General features: G+C 55.8%; 1 protein-coding gene across 2 annotated transcripts in view; it reads left to right on the plus strand.

Annotated features, from left to right (window-relative positions):
• The window catches only part of BCL3 (BCL3 transcription coactivator), a 36,758-nt gene that overhangs the window by 16,329 nt on the left and 2,926 nt on the right, over nucleotides 1-17,503 (plus strand). The window contains exons 6-12 of one of the 2 annotated variants that reach the window (XM_077980369.1): nucleotides 5,289-5,381; nucleotides 6,794-6,908; nucleotides 7,668-8,251; nucleotides 8,528-8,879; nucleotides 11,081-11,234; nucleotides 16,106-16,214; nucleotides 17,255-17,459. In XM_077980369.1, coding sequence (XP_077836495.1) covers nucleotides 8,624-8,879; nucleotides 11,081-11,234; nucleotides 16,106-16,214; nucleotides 17,255-17,459 — 724 coding nt within the window. In that variant the 5' untranslated portion in view covers nucleotides 5,289-5,381; nucleotides 6,794-6,908; nucleotides 7,668-8,251; nucleotides 8,528-8,623. Of the gene's footprint in view, nucleotides 1-5,288; nucleotides 5,382-6,793; nucleotides 6,909-7,667; nucleotides 8,252-8,353; nucleotides 8,880-11,080; nucleotides 11,235-16,105; nucleotides 16,215-17,254; nucleotides 17,460-17,503 lie in introns of those variants that run through there. The other variant, XM_015124235.3, reaches the window with a different exon arrangement.

Here is a 17,503-nt window from a genome sequence, read left to right on the forward strand (position 1 = left end):
GAGCCAGGAGGTTAAGGCTGCAATGAGCTATGATTGCACCTCAGCCTGGGCAGTAGAGTGAGATCCTGTCTCTTACATACATATATGTCTCTTAAATACATATATACACACACACATATATATATTAAATATATATATATGCAGGGCACAGCACCTCAGAAAGGAAAGGGGGAAGCAAGAGGAGTGAGCAAGGGGGACGACCAAGTTGTAATGCTCCCCCACAGAAAGGCTTTTTCATTAGAGAAGTCCCACACTGGTCAGAAATGGCTAGCACCTCTGAACCCCACCTGTCATTGGCTGGAGACTGCCCAGGAGACCATGCCCTGGCTGGTAAGCTGAGGCAGAACTCAAAGAAGCCAATTGCCAACGTCAGAGGCTGTCGGCTATCTCTGCATGCCTGGCAGCAAGATCAAAAGTCCATTTGATTTTTTTAATTTCTGAGACAGGGTCTCACTCTGTTACCCGGGGTGGAGTGCAGTGGCATGATCATAGCTCACTGCAGCCTCAGCCCCACCAGGCTCAGGCGATCCTCCCACCTCAGCCTCCCAAGTAGCTAGGACCACAGGCACACCACCACCATGCCGGGTTAATTTTTGTATTTTTTGTAGAGGCCAGGAATGGTGGCTCATGCCTGTAATCCCAGCACTTTGGGGGACCGAGGCAGGAGGATCACTTAGGTCAGGAGTTTGAAACCAGCCTGGCCAACATGGCGAAACCCCATCTCTACCAAAAATACAAAAATTATCCAGGATTGGTGGCACCTGCCTGTAGTCCCAGCTACTTGGGAGGCTGAGGCAGGAGAAATCACTTGAACCCAGGAGTCAGAGGTTGCCACGTCTGCCACTGTACTCCAGCCTGGATGACAAAGTGAAACTTTGTCTCAAAAACAAAAAAAATTTTTTTGCTGGGCATGGTCGTGTGTGCCTGTAGTCCCAGCTGCTTGGAAGGCTGAGCCAGGAGAAACTCTTGAGCCTGGGAGGCGGAGGTTGCAGTGAGCCGAGATCGCACCACTGCACTCCAGCCTGGGCAACAGAGCAAGACTCTGTCTCAAAAAAAAAAAAAAGTATTTTTTTTTTAGAGATGGGGTCTTGCTCTGTTGCCCAGGCTGGTCTCGAACTCCTGGGCCCTGGAGATTCTCCCATCCTGGCCTCCCAAAAAACTAGGATTAGAGGGATGCGCCGCCACACCCAGCCAACAGGTTTTTTCTTGAAGGGGGATGTGAGCTGCCTGTCTCTGTGGCTGCCACTCCCATCCTATATGAATAATAGCAATCATTTTAAAATAATATCTTCCATTTACTGAGACTTTCCTCTGTGCCAAGACTGTGCTGACGTGTGTGAATTCATTTGACTCTCACAACACTGCTGGAAGGCATGCACTGTTTTTACCCTCATTTTATAGATGAGGAAACTGGGGCTCCGAGAGGGTAAATAAATCACTTGCCCAGGATCACACAGCTGGTAAGTGACAGAACTGGGATTCGAACCCAAACAATTAGACAGGGCCCCATTCACAGATAAGGACACTAGCCCACTAATACCCGATTGTCTACTGTCACCTCGCTGGGACCACTGGGACCTTCCTTCCTACACCCCACCTTCCCAGACCCCCATCCACCCACCCAGGGCAGATACTGATCTCCACACTCCCCTCACCGAATCACCCCGCTGTGATCAAGGCAGCTGGCAGGGGCGGCGGAGGGGTGGGCGAGAGCGCCTAGTCTCCCTGGCCTGCCAAGAGAGGATGTCGCAATCCTCTGACTCAGCGTCGTGCGTGCAGACCCAGCAAGAGGCAGAAAGGGGAAGATTAAGTCTTGGCTTAGGCCCCAGATGGGCTGATTCTGCTCAATGCCAGGAGCTCCCACAGCTGCCAAGGCTCCAGGGCGGGGAGGAACCAGGAGGTGCCGGCCATGCTCCAGGAAGCTGGCCCGCATTCACCCATGGGGGTGGGGCAGAGCAGCCTCAGGGAGCGGTGTAGACTTCCAGCCCAGGGCCCAGACTGGAGGCAGCCTGACCTTGGGCTTGTCCCTCCCCATCCGGGCCTAGAGTCTCTGTATCCCTCTGTCTGCAGAACTCACTTGCTCTCCCTGAACCTCCCTAGAGACTCTAGTGGTTGTTCCTCCTCAAGGGACCCCTAAGTCTATCTCTAGTTTTTTTTTTCTTTTTTGTTTGAGGTAGGGTCTTGCTCTGTTGCCCAGGCTGGAGTGCAGTGGCACGATCTCAGCTCACTGCAACCTCCACCTCCCGGGTTCAAGCGATTCTCCTGCCTCAGCCTCCCGTGTAGCTGGGATTACACGCGCCCGCCACCACACCCGGCTAAGTTTTGTATTTTTAGTAGAGACAGGGTTTCGCCATGTTGGCCAGGCTGGTCTTGAACTCCTGATCTCAGGTGGATCCTCCGGTCTCGGCCTCTCAGAGTGCTGGGATTACAGGCATGAGTCACCATGCCTGGCCCCTTAAGTCTAACTCTATTCCCTCCTGCTGCAATGCCATCCTCTCTCCACCCACGGACCCTCCCCATACCAGGAGGCAGCAGAGAAGAGCTCCCAGGTGTGGATCTCCATGGGTGTCCTCGGGCACGTGACTTTCCCTCTCCATGCCTCAGTTTCCCCATCCAAACCATTTCTTCCCAGGGAGAAGGGGTCTAGAATCAAACTGGAAGGGTGCACCTGCAGTCTCCGAGACTCATGACCACTTCTCCCAGGTCAGAAGCGTGCTGGGGTCACAGGGACCTGGCTTGAAATCTCAGCTCTCCCCAGTTCCTCACCATGTGACCCGGGCCGTGAGTTCACTTCTCTGTGCCTGTTTCCTCCTCTATAAAATGGGGTTTTTAGCTGAATTTTCTTACAAGGTGTTGAGAGGATTAAGTGGGCCAATTCTTAGTTGCAGCTCAGGCCAGAGTGAATGTTTCTGTCTTGTGTCCTCTGTGTGTAGAAAAGGGTGAGAAGGAGGCCCTGGTCTGCTGGATAGGGTAAGGGTTAAGGCCAGCAGTGTGGAGACAGAAATAAACATTACATTCATTCATTTATTCCACACACTTTTCTTTTTTTTTTTTTTTTTTTTTTGAGACGGAGTCTCACGCTGTTGCCCAGGCTGGAGTGCAGTGGCGCGATCTCGGCTCACTGCAAGCTCCGCCTCCTTCCGCCTCCTCGGTTCACGCCGTTCTCCTGCCTCAGCCTCCTGAGTAGCTAGGACTACAGGCGCCCGCCATCGCGCCTGGCTAATTTTTTGTATTTTTAGTAGAGACGGGGTTTCACTGTGGTCTCGATCTCCTGACCTTGTGATCCGCCCGCCTCGGCCTCCCAAAGTGCTGGGATTACAGGCTTGAGCCACCGCGCCCGGCCTCACACACTTTTCTTATTTAATCTGCTCAATAAGCCTGTGAAACAGGATCTGGTATCATCTTGTTATTATTACTATTACCATTATTTTGAGACAGAGTCTCACTCTGTCGACCAGGCTGGAGTTCAGTGGCATGATCATAGCTCACTGCGGCCTTACACCTCAAGCGATCCTTCCGTCTCACCCTCCCAAGTAGCTAGGACTGCAGGTGCCCCTTGAGCCCAGCTAATTTTTAAAAAATTTTTGTAAGTCTGGCGTGGTGGCTCACGCCTGTAATCCCAGCACTTTGGGAGACCGAGGTGGGTGGATCATAAAGTCAGGAGTTCGAGCCCAGCCCAGCCAATATGGTAAAACCTCATCTCTACTAAAAATACAAAAATTAGCTGGGCGTGGTGGCATGAGCCTGTAGTCCCAGCTACTCAGGAGGCTAAGGCAGAAGAATCGCTTGAACCCGAGAGGTGGAGGTTGCAGTGAGCCAAGATTGCACCATTGCACTCCAGCCTGGTCAACAAGAGCAAAACTCCATCTCAAAAAAAAAAAAAAAAAATTGTAGAGACAGGGTGTCACCTTGTTGCCCAGACTGATCTTGAACTCCTGGTTTCAAGGGATTCTTCCTTCTACCTTGGCCTCCCAAAGTACTAGGACTACAGGAGCATACCCCATGCCCAGCCCCATTCCCCATTATTAAAGTCACAAGGGGCTGGGCACGGTGGCTCACACCTGTAATCCCAGCTACTCAGGAAGCTGAGGCAGAATTGCTTGAACCAGGGAGGCAGAGATCGCAGTGAGCCAAGATCATGCCACTGCACTCCAGCCTGGGTGACAGAGCGAGACTCTATCTCAAAAAATAAAAATTAAAAAATAATAAAGTCACAAGGAAGGCACACAGAGGGAAAGCCACCTGCCTAAGGTCACACAACTGGCACATGAAAGAGCCAGGGCTCAAAACTATGTCTCTAAGCCCAGCATGTTGAATCCTATTTTCCCCAATGAAGCAGGTCCTGCTATTGAAAACATAGGGCCAGGCACGGTGGCTCAAGCCTGTAATCCCAGCACTTTGGGAGGGCGAGACGGGCGGATCACAAGGTCAGGAGATCGAGACCATCCTGGCGAACACAGTGAAACCCTGTCTCTACTAAAAAATACAAAAAACTAGCTGGGCGAGGTGGCGGTCGCCTGTAGTCCCAGCTACTCCGGAGGCTGAGGCAGGAGAATGGCGTGAACCCAGGAGGCGGAGCTTGCAGTGAGCCGAGATCCGGCCACTGCACTCCAGCCTGGGCAACAGAGCGAGACTCCATCTCAAAAAAAAAAAAAGAAAACATAGGATATTTGATGAGGGCAATAATAATATATAATGTTATATTATTATTATTATTGTTATTATTATAAAACTAATAGCTAAATTGCATTGAGAGCTTTCTATACATCAGGCTCCATAGGACAGAGTCATATTTTCTTGATGTGATCCACTCTGCAGATGAGGAAGCTGAGGCTCCACGAGGTTAAGTAACCACCCGGAAGTCACAAAGCTAAGGATCAGGAGACAGGACTTGCACCCAGGCCTCAATTCAAAACAAAGGAGGCCAGATGTGGTGGTCACGCCTGTAATCCCAGCACTTTGGGAGACAGAGGCGGGAGGATCGCTTGAGCCCAGGAGTTCGAGACCAGCCTGGGCAACACAGTGAGACCCCTGACTCTACAATTTTTTTTTTTTTTTAATTAGCCAGTCATTGTGGTACATGCCTGTAGTCCCAGCTACTTGGGAGGTTGAGGCAGGAGGATCACTTGAGTTCAGGAGTTCAAGACTACAGTGAGCTATGATCCCACCACTGCACTTCAGCCTGGGAGACAGAGCCAGATCTTGTCTCAAAAAAAAAGCAGGACAAGACCCAATAATTGAGCCAGATGGGAACTTAGACCCTGACCAGCCCTACTCTCTCCTCTTAGAAAGAGAAATTGAGGCCCCTAAGAGCAAGAAAGATGCCTCAAACCTACAGACTTCCAGATGGAATTTCGTTTCCCTCTCAGGACTTTGAGCAGGTAAATTCCTGGCCTTTCCTCTCCCAGGATGGGCTGGGGGAAAAGAAGCAGCAGCTGGGCAGGAGATCTGAACAGGTACAAAGGGCGGCCTGCATGAGGGGAAAGTGGTTAGACACCAAGCAGAACTTCCGGGCCTCCTCTGGGAAGTTTCTGAGACTCATCCAGGGGCTGCCCCTGCGGGTGGGGGCCCTCCAGAGGCCAAGGCCCAGAGAAAGGAGACCCTAGTCCTTTCCGTCTGGGGTGCAAGGAGCGGGGGGAACAGTGGGGGCGGCCATCCTGGTTCCGCATCCTCCGTTCCCGACATTGGAGGGAGGCTGCTATGGGAGCTGGGACTTTCCTGAGAGCAGAAGATTCTGGGAAATTAGAGACAGCTGCAGGGCGGGGCTGCCTCCCAGCCTCCCTTCCCTTCCCTCCCCTTGGTCCCCGCTGGCTCCGGAGGCACGCCTCTCTACCCCTCCACCCCATGAGCTCCTCCTCCCCTAGTCCATGCCTTCCACCCTCAGATCTTTTCCCCCAACCTCTTTCTCCTCCCTCAGATCTGGCCTCTACCCTCAGACTCTCTCCAAATCTTCTTCCCTCAGACTCCTCTTTCCCCTCCAACTCTCTCCTCCTCCCTTAGAGCTGCGTCTCCTCGCTTAGAGCTTCTCAGACTCCTCAGACTGTGCGCTCTCCCTCAGATACTCTCCCCTTCCCTCACCACCTCCCCCAGACCCTTACCTCCTCCTTCAGACCCTCACCTCCTCTCTCAAACCCTCGCCCCTTTCCTCAGATGCTTATCTCCTCCTTCAGACCCTCAACTTCTCCCTCAGACCCCCGCCTCCTCCTTCAGACCCTCACCTCCTCTCTCAAACCCTCGCCTCCTTCCTCAGACTCTTACCTCCTCCTTCAGATCCTCTCCCCCTCCTCCCACTAACCCATCTATTTCTCTCTCAGACCTGTCTTCCTTCTTCAGATCCTCCTCCTTCAGACCCTATTATCCCTCATCCAACCTCAGAGAACTTTCAGTACCCTCTCTCCCAGCAGCACCCTCTCTCCCAGCAGCACCCTCTCTCCCAGCAGCACCCTCTCTCCCAGCGGGAAGCTCTCTCCCAGCCCTTCGAAGCCCCCGCAGGACCCATCACATCTTCTCCCCTCTCCAGTCCTGCTAGGATGGAACCACTGCACCACCGGCCCCGGGATGCCAGGAGTGGGACAGGCTTGGGTGTCCTTCCGACCCTACCTCTGAGGGTCCCCACCCTAAGCCTCACCCCTCCAAACTTCAGCTTTCCTTTCTGTGCTGTGGGGTAGTGCTCCACGCCCCTCTCCTGTGTCTGAGGGTCCCCAGGGGTGGGGTTGGGTGGGCAGGGAACACAAAACTCAGCCTATCCAACCCAATTCCTCCTCTCCCTTTGCTGTGGCCCTCGCAACACCAGCAGGCAGGGGTTGCCATTGGTCCCATTTTCCAGAAGAACAAACTGAGTCTCAGGATGGAATGGCTTGTCCAAGGTCCCACCCGGAGCAACGGGTAGAGGCAGAATTTGAACACAGGTCTGTGCCCGGGATGTTTTACGATGAAGGGGGTAGGCAGAAAAGATCAGGGAGGGAAGGGATGAGGCCTCTCCCCACAGCCACTTCTCACATCCTGGGTTAACGATCCACTCGGGTGGGGCCTGAGTCCGGCCAAAGTCCCTTCCCTGGGCCCCAACACCCACTTTCAAGGTCCCAGGGGACAGAGACAGCAACAGAGATGGGGAGACAGAGACAGAGGGCGGGGCGGGAGACAACCAGAGGGAGGTCAGGCAAGTTGCGAAGACAGAAGGAGACCGGGGGAGAGAACCAGAGAGACGCCGCAAGCCCCCTGGGCAGGTCTGGGGTGCAGCCACCATGCCCCGCCCTCTGTGTGCCCAAAGCCTCCCTCTCCGCCTCCTGTGACTCAGTGACCCGGACTCAACCCCAGCGGCTGCCCCGCCCCCAGGGAAATCCGGGAAAGCCCCGGACCTTCGGGGCCCCACCCCGGGGCGGGGAGAGGCAGAGAAGGGGAGGAGACCGGGAAGAGTCCCGCCTCCCCCCTCCTTCCCTCCCATCTCCTGCCTGAGTCATGCCCCCAACCCGCCTGGCTTGTTCCCCACCCATCAACCCCTCTTCGCGGTGGGAGGGGAAGTAAGGGGGAAGCCAAAGTGCTCCCCTCTCCTGCAGCACCGGCCTCGGTCGCGCTGACTCTGGCCTGGCGTCTGTGTCTCTTGCTATCTCTCTTTCTCTCAAGATCTCTGCGCCTGTCTCCATGTCTCTTTCTCTCTGTGCACCTAGGATTTTCCGAGCACCCACCCCGGTGCCCTGGGGGCCCTGGCTGGGTGCAGGGCCCCCAACGCGGACAGAGACACAATCAGTAGAGCGCTCCCCACCCTCACCCCACCCCCAGCCCCTTTAGACCCACAGCCGAAGAGGCACGTGGAGTGGCAGAAATGGAAGAGAGGAGGGAGAGGAATCGTTCCTGGCCGCCTGCCGAGTGCCAGTCCTTGCCCCGGGTGCGTCTCTTCACTCCCACTAAGGAGGAAACGGCTCAGAGAGGGGAAGTGTTTGACCAAGGTCACCCAGCGAGGAAGTGGGAACCGAGATTCGAACCTGCGTCCCAGAGATGCCAAGGCCTCCTGAGAGGCAGAGAAGCAGACAGCAACTGACAGAGAGATGGTGACAGACACAAAGAGACAAAAGAGAGAGACAGAGACCGAACAGAGCATACAGAGACAAACGCGGGGGTGCGAAGAGAAACACCTACTCAGACAGGAGAACCAGAGAGACAGTTACAGACTCAGCGATAGAGAGGCTGAGAGATAGAGCCAGAAAGATAAAAACAGAGGCAGAGAGACTGAGAGCGGCCCTTGGCAGCAGGGGTAGGGACACCCCCCCACCCTCCGACCCCGCCTCCTCTCTCCCCACCCCTCCTTTCCTCCCACTCCCCCGCCAAGGCCTGGCTGCCCGGGGCGCCGCGGGCCGGGAGGGGGCAAGCGGGGCGCGGCGCGGGCGGGGCGCACAGCAGGCTGCACCGCAGAGCGGCGGGAGCAGCGGCGGGTCCAGGAAACCCCTGGGGCGTACGGGTGGCCCCGGGGGGGGCCGGGGGCGGGGAGGCGGGCGGCCGGCACCGCCCCGGCCGACAAAAGTCCCTTCAGTTCAGCCGGCTGCAGGGGAAGTCCCGGCGCCCGGCGAAACCACCCTCCCGTGCAGCCGAGCCCAGCAGCTCTCCGGCCGCCGTCCCCGGCGGCCCCATGCCCCGATGCCCCGCGGGGGCCATGGACGAGGGGCCCGTGGACCTGCGCACCCGACCCAAGGCCGCCGGACTCCCGGGCGCCGCACTGCCGCTCCGCAAGCGCCCGCTGCGCGCGCCCTCCCCGGAGCCCGCCGCTCCCCGCGGCGCTGCGGGCCTTGTTGTCCCCCTGGACCCCCTGCGCGGCGGCTGCGACCTGCCGGCGGTCCCCGGGCCCCCCCACGGCCTGGCCAGGCCGGAGGCGCTGTACTACCCGGGTGAGTGGCCCCCCGAGGGTCTGGGCCTGGTAGGAGCCACACAGAGCATAGGGTCACCAGAGCCAGGAGACACAGCTGGAGGCACAAACCCGTCTATCTCCAGGAACCTGGGGGACAAGAGTATGTAACCCCAGGTTCCAGGGATACAGATAGGAGATCATCAGGGAGCCAGTAAGCTGTGCCTTGGGACACAGGCATCTGGGGGTTTGGGGACCCTGGGGGGCAGAGCCCAGGGGCTGAGTGACATGGGGGGGCCAGGGACAATGCCCACTGGTACAAATATGGGGGTGTCAGGGAATCAGGACACAGAGCCTGGTGTCCTGGGGACAAAAAAGTACAAGCTTTTAAACCAGATGTGTAGGGTTATGAGGAAGCTGAGCTGGGCTGGAGAAACTGGGGTTCCTTGTATCCTGCTATTAGAATCAAAGGAAGTCAGGGTAACAGAGACTGGGGTTCTAAGGAGACAGATACTGAGGATCTCAGGATGTCACAATCTCAGGAACCCAAGATATCTGGAGACATGGGCATTATGAAAACAGAGATGGGGTTCTGAGCACCCCAATACCTGGGATCACAAGGATCCAAGGGAATGAACCAGAGCTCCAGGGACCCAGATACCAGGGGGTCTTGAGGACCCAGGGGAACAGAGACCCGGGGTTCTGGGTACTCAGTTATGTGGGACCACGAGCGATCAGGGTCCTATTTGAGGTCAAGATCAGGTGGGCCGGAGGGGATCGGGGGACTGAGGAACCTAAGATTGGGTAATTCTGAGACTCTGGGTAATTTAGAGGCAGGATGAAAGATTCAGGGGTCTCCAGACAGAAAGCCTCAGGGCCCCAAGGCCTGGTATTGGAGATACGGGGACCTGGAAACTTGAGAGTTCAAGAACAGAGGACCCACAAGGATCAGCAGAGGACAAAGACCGCACACTTTTCCCTCCAACCCATCTCCATCCCTGATCTCAAGAAGGGGTGTCCCCTAGCACAGCTGTAGCCGTGTCACCATCCCCAATTGACCCCCAAAGCTGCAGAGAGCCCTTCTCCAGAGCCCCAAGACTTTAGGTAGTTTCTGCACCTTCCACCCCATCAGTGTGACAGCTGGAGAGCCTCAAGCTATATGCGTCAGGAGTTCTGCCACGGCCTCCCAGCTTTCCCATTCCAAGAGTAAGAACACAGGCCTCAGTTTTCCCCGTCTGTGTGATGGGTTGGTATAGATTTGCCTGCTGCTGTGGTCCCCCGCCTTTTGTTTTTGTTTTGCTTTGTTTTGTTTTTTTGAGACAGAGTTTTGCTCTGTCACCCAGGCTGAAGTGCATTGGCGTGATCTCAGCTCATTGCAACCTCCGCCTCCCAAGTTCAAGCAATTCTTGTGCCTCGGCCTCCCGAGTAGCTGGGATTACAGGCATGCACCACCACACCTGGCTAATTTTTGTATTTTTAGTGGAGACAGGGTTTCACCATGTTGCACAGACTAGTATTGAACTCCTGAGCTCAGGTGATCCACCCGCCTCGGCCTCCCAAAGTATTGGTGTTAGAGGCACGAGCCACTGCCCCCGGCCTGCCATGGCCCCTTTTTTAACAGTTTGATCTAAAATTACCCACATGTGGTGGCGAGCATCTGAAATTCCAGCTACCTGGGAGGCTGAGGCAGGAGAATCGCTTGAACCTGGGAGGCGGAGGTTGCAGTGAGGCAAGATCGTGCCACTGCACTACAGTCTGGGCAACAGAGCAAGACTCCATCTCAAAAACAGTTTGAACAGGCTTCTGGTGACACCTCCTCTCTCCCTCCATTCTCTCCAAACCCACTCTACATTTATCCCACACCCTGCACCCAGCTCTTCATCAGCCACACAATCACTCCGCAGACAGTCCCTCGGGTTCCCTGCTAGGTGATGATGGGTGCGCCCTCTGTTCTTAAGGGACCCTTTGTCTGATTGGAGATTGGGGTCAGAAGATAAGTGACAATAAGGGTGACCAGCCCTGGAGGGAGAGGAAGCTGCCGGAGCCCAGAGGAGGGATGTGGAAGGGGGTTTGTTTTAGGCCCTGAGGACCCAGTATAGGATGCAAAAGGGACCTGGGAGAAAAGGTAGGTGACACTGCAGGAGCAAAGATCTAGAAGTAGGGAGCGATCTAGAAGTGGGGAGCAGGTTGAGGGTCTGTGAGTGTGGCCTCACCCATGTCCCTCCTCTGTCCTCCATTGCCTAGGAGCCTTACTGCCTTTGTACCCCACTCGGACCATGGGCTCCCCGTTTCCTCTGGTGAACCTGCCTACACCCCTGTACCCCATGATGTGCCCCATGGAACACCCCCTTTCTGCTGACATCGCCATGGCCACCCGAGCAGATGAGGACGGAGACACGTGAGTGATAGTCCCCTATTAAGGGGAGGGGTGGTTGGGAAGACCAGCTGTCCATAACACAGGGCCACTCAGCTCCCGTGGACCTGAGTCAGAACTCGGTCTCCACCACAGGCTGTGTGACCTTGAATAAGGCCCTTCCCCTCTCTGAGCCTCAGTTTCCTCCTCTGAATAATGGGCACCCGGAAAGCATTTACTTCCTAGGACACTATTTTTGTTTGGTTTTTGTTTTTGATTTTTGAGACAGGGTCTCACTCTGTCGCCCAGGCTGGAGTGCAGTGGCACGATCTCGGCATACTGCAACCTTCACCTCCCAGGTTCAAGCAAGTCTCGTGCCTCAACCTCCCCAGTAGCTGAGACTACAGGTGCCCACTGCCACGCCCAGCTAAGTTTTGTATTTTTTGATAGAGACAGGGTTTCACCATGTTGGCCAGACTGGTCTCCAACTCCTGACCTCCAGTGATCCACTCACCTTGGCCTCCCAAAGTGCTGGGATTACAGGCATGAGCCCCAAGCCCACCCCTAGAACACCATTTTTGGAACAGTGGTCTTCAGATTTTTTATCACAACTTAAGAAAGACAGTTCATTGATTAACTTACTATATGAATTATACATGTAAAACTCCTATCACTGGACCTGGCATAAATGTTGAGTGTTTGTTAATATTACTATTACTTTATCTCAAACCCAGCACACACACACACACACACACACACACATACACACACACAAACCTGAAATTAAAATTGCACAAAATGAAACAATACTCACCCTTAGTATGTGGGTTCTACTTTGACATTTTCTTTTTTTCTTTTTTTTTTTCTTTTTTTTCTATTTTTTTTTTTCTGAGACAGGGTCTCGATCTGTCACCCAGGCTGGAGTGCAGTGGTGCAATCATAGCTCACTGTAGCCTTGATCTCTTGGGCTCAGGTGATCCTCCCGCCTCAGCCTCCTGAGTAACTGGGACCACAGGCACTCCTCCCACACCTGTCTAATATATATATATTTTTTTTGTAGTGACATGGTGGTCTTGCTATGTTGTCCAGACTGGTCTCAAACTCCTGGGCTCAAGTCATGTTCCCACCTCAGCCTCCCAAAGTGCTGAGATTACAGGTGCGAGCCACCGAGCCCAGCTTTACAGCTTTACTTTGCCATTTTCTATTCTAGTCGACTTCATTGTTTTGTGGTCACAGCCCACTACATTAATTTGAAGATCCCCTAAACTGATTTCATAACCCCCACGGTTTATCACCTGCAGTTTGAAGAACATGTTTGTGAGGCTGCTGAGAAGTGTTGCACGGGAGGGTTTAGTCTGTGCCTAGCACATAGTAAGCACTCACTACAATTGATCATCATGATTCTTATTATTCTATCGACCTGGGTTTGAATCTCAGCATGGCCACTTTCTCCTCACTCTATGCCTCAGTTTCCCTCTCTGTAAAAACAGGAACCATCACGTGTGAGGGTCTCTGGGAGGAAGAAATGACATGATTTATACAAAGCGCTTATGTGAGAATTAGTCTGGGGCCTGGAAACCACAGGTAGAGATGAACAGGCCTACTTCTGCAGAGAAGTAGCAGGGGGGCTGCTCCGCCACTGGCCCACTGAGTGATTTCATGTCACTGAGTCTCAGTTTCCCTATTTGGAAACTGGATCTCATAATAGCACCTATCACAATTAGGATTCAGTGAGATCTTGTATACATGTTTTAATACAGTGCACAGAACAGGGCTGGGCAAAGAGTGAGTGCTCAATGCATGGAAATGGGTGGTGTTTGAGCAGAGCTCCCAGGGTGGTTGCAGGCCATCTTGAGAGCCCTAGCAGGAGAAAGTGGCTGAGATTATAAAGAGCTAATAAAACCTAGTTCCCTCCCCTTCTAGGTACCTCTGGGGGGTCATCTATGAAGTGGACTTAATTAGTCTCTGCCCCCAGGGGTGAACTCTCCATGCCGTTGAAAAGCAGTGTGCTTGCTAGAGGCCGCTCGGCCCACCAGTCTCCAGTCCCGGGCCCTCCCCCCACCTTCCCTCCCCGACTCTCCCCCAAGGCAAACACTTCTGCCTCAGCTGCCTGCTGGGGGAAATCCCTTCCCGCAGAACTTGACCGCAACCCAGCTGCTCTGCCTCCCCCACGTCAGCACCCGTCACTCACTCGCAGCCTCCCCCCTCCTGGCGCTTCCTCCAACCTTAACCCCTTCCGCTGGGGCTGAGACTTTACCGGAACGGGCAGCGGCCCGGCCCCAGCCTGCGCCACCGGCTCCACTGCACACCCGCGGGGGCGGGCAGTGGGGGCGAGGAGGGCGGGGGACGCTAAGTCTGGGTCCCCGCAGAAGCCAAAAGGTTGGGAGGCTGGGCTTGCATCTTCTCACAGGCGGGTACGAGCCTTGGGGCATTTGGACCCCCAAGAGGTTAGGGACTGGGCAGCTAGAAACCTGGGGAGGGGGCGGGATGACGGGGGGCGGTGTGGGGGGGATGTTCTGAGTCTCAGAAGGCAGAAGTTGGGAAACTGTATTCCTTAATCTCCGAGGGGATGAGGAGCAGCTTGGCAGCTTGGGGACCTGGCACTCAGAGGGACTTTAGGGGCAGGACCAGATACAGAAATTTGCAGAGTCCCTTGCTCAAAACTTAAGAATTTCACGACAGCGGCGGCAGGACATTCTAAGCGCTGGGCGGGTGAAACTGCTCACGCCGAGGGGCCTGAAAGTCAGTGTCCCCAAAAGGGCAGGGATTGAGGCGCTGTATTTCTGGGTCTCTGAGGGGACAAGGACAGGCAAGGTAGTTTGGGATCCTGGAGCTCCGAAGGACGGGGGACGTCCTTATTCTTAAAGAAGAGTTAGGGCTATTTCTGGCTCCCAGAGAGATGTTGGGAGTGGATGCCGGGATAAGGAGGACTTGCAGCCAGCTGGAGTCTGAACCCTAACGGGTGGAGTTCCAGAGGGTCCCCCAGGCTGGAGGACTCGGGATTATATGCCCCCCCGACAACACACACACCTCAAGGGAGCTAGGTCTTCTTTGGCTGGGCTCCCCTTTCCCCCGCCCCATTCGAGGATGAAAGTTGGGGTGCCGGGGGTGGCCAGGGTAGATCCCCGGCGGGACAGGCTTCCCTCCCCCGGGAGCAGGAAGCGGAGCCCCGCCCAGCAGACCTGTTACTGGAAGTCCGAGGGCTGGGTCGCCCCTCCCGTCCCCACTTCCTCCAGCCCCGCCCCACCCCCTGCGGCCCGCGCGTTTATGGGAACTCAGGCCTGGACGGTTTCTCTGAAATCATTCGCTCCGTCTGCCCTCACTTAACCCTGGCCGCCCCGAGAGGGACCTAGGCCAGGGGTCCTGGGAGATGCAGAGAAGCGAGGAGCCTTACCAGGGACACCGGCCCCTCCCTCAACGTTTTATTTTTAAATTTGGTTTTTCACGAATTAGGAGTCAGGTTCAGCAATTCACCTGCGTGATCGCACCCTGGCATGTGGGCGCTGTACTTCACCTAGCAGAAAACTGAGGCTCCAAAAGGCCGCCATGGCTTTGCCCTAGCACACGGCTAGGCTAGGAGGGGTTGTGGCCCAATTTGCAACTCTGGCCCCAGGATTTCTTCATTTCCATCAGAACCACCTGGGAGGCTGGTTTAAACTGGATTCTACAGACACATTCCACGAGAGAGACGAGTGGTGGTGAGAAAGGAATTACTCAGTAAACAGACTTTAAATAAAGATCCTGCCGCCCACTGTGTACACACAGGCCTCCTTGGGTCCTCCACTCTGTCCCCCATCCCAAGCAAACATGCACAGGTGTGCACACGCACGCGCGCGCGCACACACACACATCAGTCTCCAAATAGCTGTTCCAGGTTGGGGTCTCTGGAAACTGAGCAGGAAGTTCCTTGGAAATGCTCTCCATCAACACCTGTGGGATGAAGGAAGCCCATCTGGGCAGAAGGAGAAGTTGAGCTGCAGTGTCGCCTCTGCGCGGCCTCAGCCATCCCACAGAGAATATTGAAGCTGGAATGGCCTTCAGCATTGGGGTCAGGAGGCTAGGCCTTCTACACTGGCATTAACCAGTGACTGGATGCCATTGAAGGGCAACTGCTCTTGATTCACATGGGGCGTGACCTTGGGCAAGCAGCTCTCTTCAGCTGAGGGTAATTCCCAAATGGTCTGAAAGCTGATGATCTTCCCAGAAGCTGAGGGAGTAAGTCCTTCAGTCTGGAAGGGGGTTCTGGGCTGTATAGCCTCCAGAACAATGGCCCCATCCCAGTTTGTCCTTATCTCCCTTTTAGTCAAAACTTTTGTTCCAGACTGGGCATGGTGGCTCATGCCTGTAATCCCAGCACTTGCGGGAGGCTGAAACAGGAGGATCACTTGAACCCAGCAGTTAGAGACCAGCCTGGCCAACATGGTGAAACCCTGTCTCTACTAAAAATACAAAAATTAGCTGGGCGTGATGGCACACGCCTGTAATCCCAGCTACTCGGGAGGCTGAGGTTGGATGATCGCTTGAACCCGGGAGGCAGAGATTGCAGTGAGCGTGAGACAGCACCACTGCACTCCAGCCTAGGCGACAGAGCAAGACTCCATCTCAAACAAATAAAATAAAACAAAAGGGTCCCTGTGGCTGTTGTGTGGGGGACAGACAGTAGAACATAGGTGGAATCAGGAAAACCATGAGGATGGAACTGTGCTAGACCAGCAGGGAGCCAGTGGTGGCTAAAGCAGGAGGGAAGGAGTGGGTGGTAAATCAGGATGGATGGAAGGAGTGTGTGGGGAGAAGTGTTTGGATACTGGGGACATTTCCAAAGCACTCAACACATTGGAGTTATCATTGCCAACAGCATGAGGGTGAGAGGTGAACAGCTCATAATGCCTGTGATTCTTTCATTCCCCTACCCCCAGGCCTCTCCATATTGCTGTGGTGCAGGGTAACCTGCCAGCTGTGCACCGACTGGTCAACCTCTTCCAGCAGGGGGGCCGGGAGCTCGACATCTACAACAACCTACGGCAGGTGAGGCTGGGTCTGAGGGAGGAGGGCTGGGGCCTGGACTCCTGGGTCTGAGGGAGGAGGGTCTGGGGACCTGGACCCCTGGGTCTGAAGGAGGAGGGGTGGGGGGCCTGGACTCCTGGGTCTGAGGAAGGAGGGGCTGGGGCCTGGACCCCTGGGTCTGAGGGAGGAGGGCTGCAGGCCTGGGCTCCTGAGTCTGAGGAAGGAGGGCTGGGGGCTTGGGCTCCTGGGTCTGAGGGAGGAGGGCTGGGGGCTTGGGCTCCTGGGTCTGAAGGAGGAGGGCTGGGGGCTTGGGCTCCTGGGTCTGAAGGAGGAGGGCTGGGGGCTTGGGCTCCTGGGTCTGAAGGAGGAGGGCTGGGGGCTTGGGCTCCTGGGTCTGAAGGAGGAGGGCTGGGGGCTTGGGCTCCTGGGTCTGAGGGAGGAGGGCTGGGGGCTTGGGCTCCTGGGTCTGAGGGAGGAGGGCTGGGGGCTTGGGCTCCTGGGTCTGAGGGAGGAGGGCTGGGGGCTTGGGCTCCTGGGTCTGAGGGAGGAGGGCTGGGGGCTTGGGCTCCTGGGTCTGAGGGAGGAGGGCTGGGGGCTTGGGCTCCTGGGTCTGAGGGAGGAGGGCTGGGGGCTTGGGCTCCTGGGTCTGAGGGAGGAGGGCTGGGGGCTTGGGCTCCTGGGTCTGAGGGAGGAGGGCTGGGGGTCTGGACTCTAAGTAGCGAGGTGCTCCAGGCTCCCGGTTCCTGGGGAAGAAGGGCTCTGGGTCTTGGACTCCTTGTTCCTGAGAGGGAGGGAGCCTAAAGACCTCCTAGATGAAGACGGAGGGGGCTGGGGACCCAGAATCCCGGTACTAGGGAAAGAGGAGGTTGGAGGCCCAGTCTTCTGGGTCCTGGGGAAGGAGGAGCATGGGTCCCCCACTCTTGAATCTGAGACAGGAGGTGTCTCAGGTTTCTGTTCCTGGGAAAGACTGCAGGATGAGGAGTAAGGGTTCAGAAAACCTGAGGGAGGCAGAACTAGAGAGCAGGGCTGGACACAGGTCCCTCACAGTCACTGTTCCCCAGACACCGCTCCACCTGGCTGTGATCACCACATTACCGTCTGTGGTCCGGCTCCTGGTGACAGCTGGTGCCAGCCCCATGGCGCTGGACCGCCATGGCCAGACGGCCGCCCACCTGGCGTGCGAGCACCGCAGCCCAACCTGCCTGCGAGCCCTGCTGGACAGCGCAGTTCCTGGCACGTTGGACCTGGAGGCCCGCAATTACGACGGTAAGTATCTACCGCGGGGCACGGCTGGGCTATCCAGCGGACCT

This window comes from Macaca mulatta, chromosome 19 (genome assembly GCF_049350105.2).
Source record: "Macaca mulatta isolate MMU2019108-1 chromosome 19, T2T-MMU8v2.0, whole genome shotgun sequence".
NCBI lineage: Eukaryota > Metazoa > Chordata > Mammalia > Primates > Cercopithecidae > Macaca > Macaca mulatta.